This window comes from Sinocyclocheilus anshuiensis, unplaced genomic scaffold (assembly GCF_001515605.1).
Source record: "Sinocyclocheilus anshuiensis isolate Anshui unplaced genomic scaffold, SAMN03320099.WGS_v1.1 scaffold1269, whole genome shotgun sequence".
NCBI lineage: Eukaryota > Metazoa > Chordata > Actinopteri > Cypriniformes > Cyprinidae > Sinocyclocheilus > Sinocyclocheilus anshuiensis.
The window spans coordinates 48,937-50,190 of NW_015549661.1; the positions used below are offsets into that span (position 1 = coordinate 48,937).

The following is a 1,254-nucleotide window of genomic DNA, read 5'->3' on the forward strand; positions in this document are numbered from 1 at the left end:
CCAGTCCACGATCTGAAACACACACACACACGATTTCATCCGAGAAAACACCTTTATTCACAAAAGGTACAATATATCCACACACAATTAATGTATAGAATTATCATTTCTATTTTAAATAAATGCAGTTCTATTCGTGTAAGAATCCTCCATGTGCATTTTCATCAGGACAATACACAAAAATAAAACACTATATTTTATGGAAGCCTGTTTCCGGCACAGAATAAAGAAAAAAATAAAGCAAGCAAGCAAGCAAATTTTATTTATATAGCACTTTTCTAAACAAGTTAATGCAATTCAAAGTTCTTTACAGACAAGATGGAACCATTTTAAATAAATGCAGTTCTATTCGTGTAAGAATCCTCCATGTGCATTTTCATCAGGACAATACACAAAAATAAAACACTATATTTTATGGAAGCCTGTTTCCGGCACAGAATAAAGAAAAAAATAAAGCAAGCAAGCAAGCAAATTTTATTTATATAGCACTTTTCTAAACAAGTTAATGCAATCTAAGAGTTAAGATCTAAGAGTTCTTCTAGGTTCATATACTGTAAGCAATTTTGAAAGATAGTCTGGAGCAAGTCCGTGCAATGCCTTATAAACGAATAAAAGATTTTTTTAAATCAATATACGAAAACTAACAGGTAACCAGTGCAATGACTTTAATACTGGTGTAATATGATCTCTCTTTTTGTTTTTTGTCAATATTTGAGCAGCAGTATTTTGGATTAATTGTAATTGGTTAATTGTATTCTTCGGTAGAAATGAAAGGAGAGCATTACATCAGTCAAGCCTGCTAGTTATAAATGCATGTATTAATTTTTCTGTGTTGCTCAGAGAAAGAAATGGTCTTACTTTAGCAATGTTCTTTAGATGATAAAATGCTGTTTTGGTAATATTACGTACATGAGCTTTAAAGTTAAAATCAGAATCAAAGACAACTCCTAAGTTTTTTGCCACATGGCTTGGGTTTAATCCGAGTATATTTAGTTTAGACTATGTCTATTTTTGAAGCAATTGATAGCAAAATTTTGGAAGAAATAGTACAGCACCTTAAATCGTCAACCTGCTATCTTGACACACTTCCCACATCTTTTTTCAAAAGGGTGCTTAACTGTTTGGAAGCAGATCTCTTAAAAGTGGTGAACGCCTCACTTCTTTCTGGGACTTTTCCAAACTCCCTGAAAACTGCAGTTGTTAAACCCCTTCTGAAAAAGAGCAATCTTGATAAAACCATATTGAGCAACTATA

The 1,254-nt window shown here is 32.4% G+C and overlaps 1 protein-coding gene across 1 annotated transcript in view; it reads right to left on the reverse strand.

Annotated features, from left to right (window-relative positions):
• The window catches only part of LOC107660284 (serine/threonine-protein kinase Nek5-like), a 16,335-nt gene that overhangs the window by 9,131 nt on the left and 5,950 nt on the right, over nucleotides 1-1,254 (reverse strand). The window contains exon 4 of the mRNA XM_016449569.1: nucleotides 1-12. This exon is cut by the window's left edge and continues 72 nt beyond it. Coding sequence (XP_016305055.1) covers nucleotides 1-12 — 12 coding nt within the window. The remainder of the gene's footprint in view (nucleotides 13-1,254) is intronic.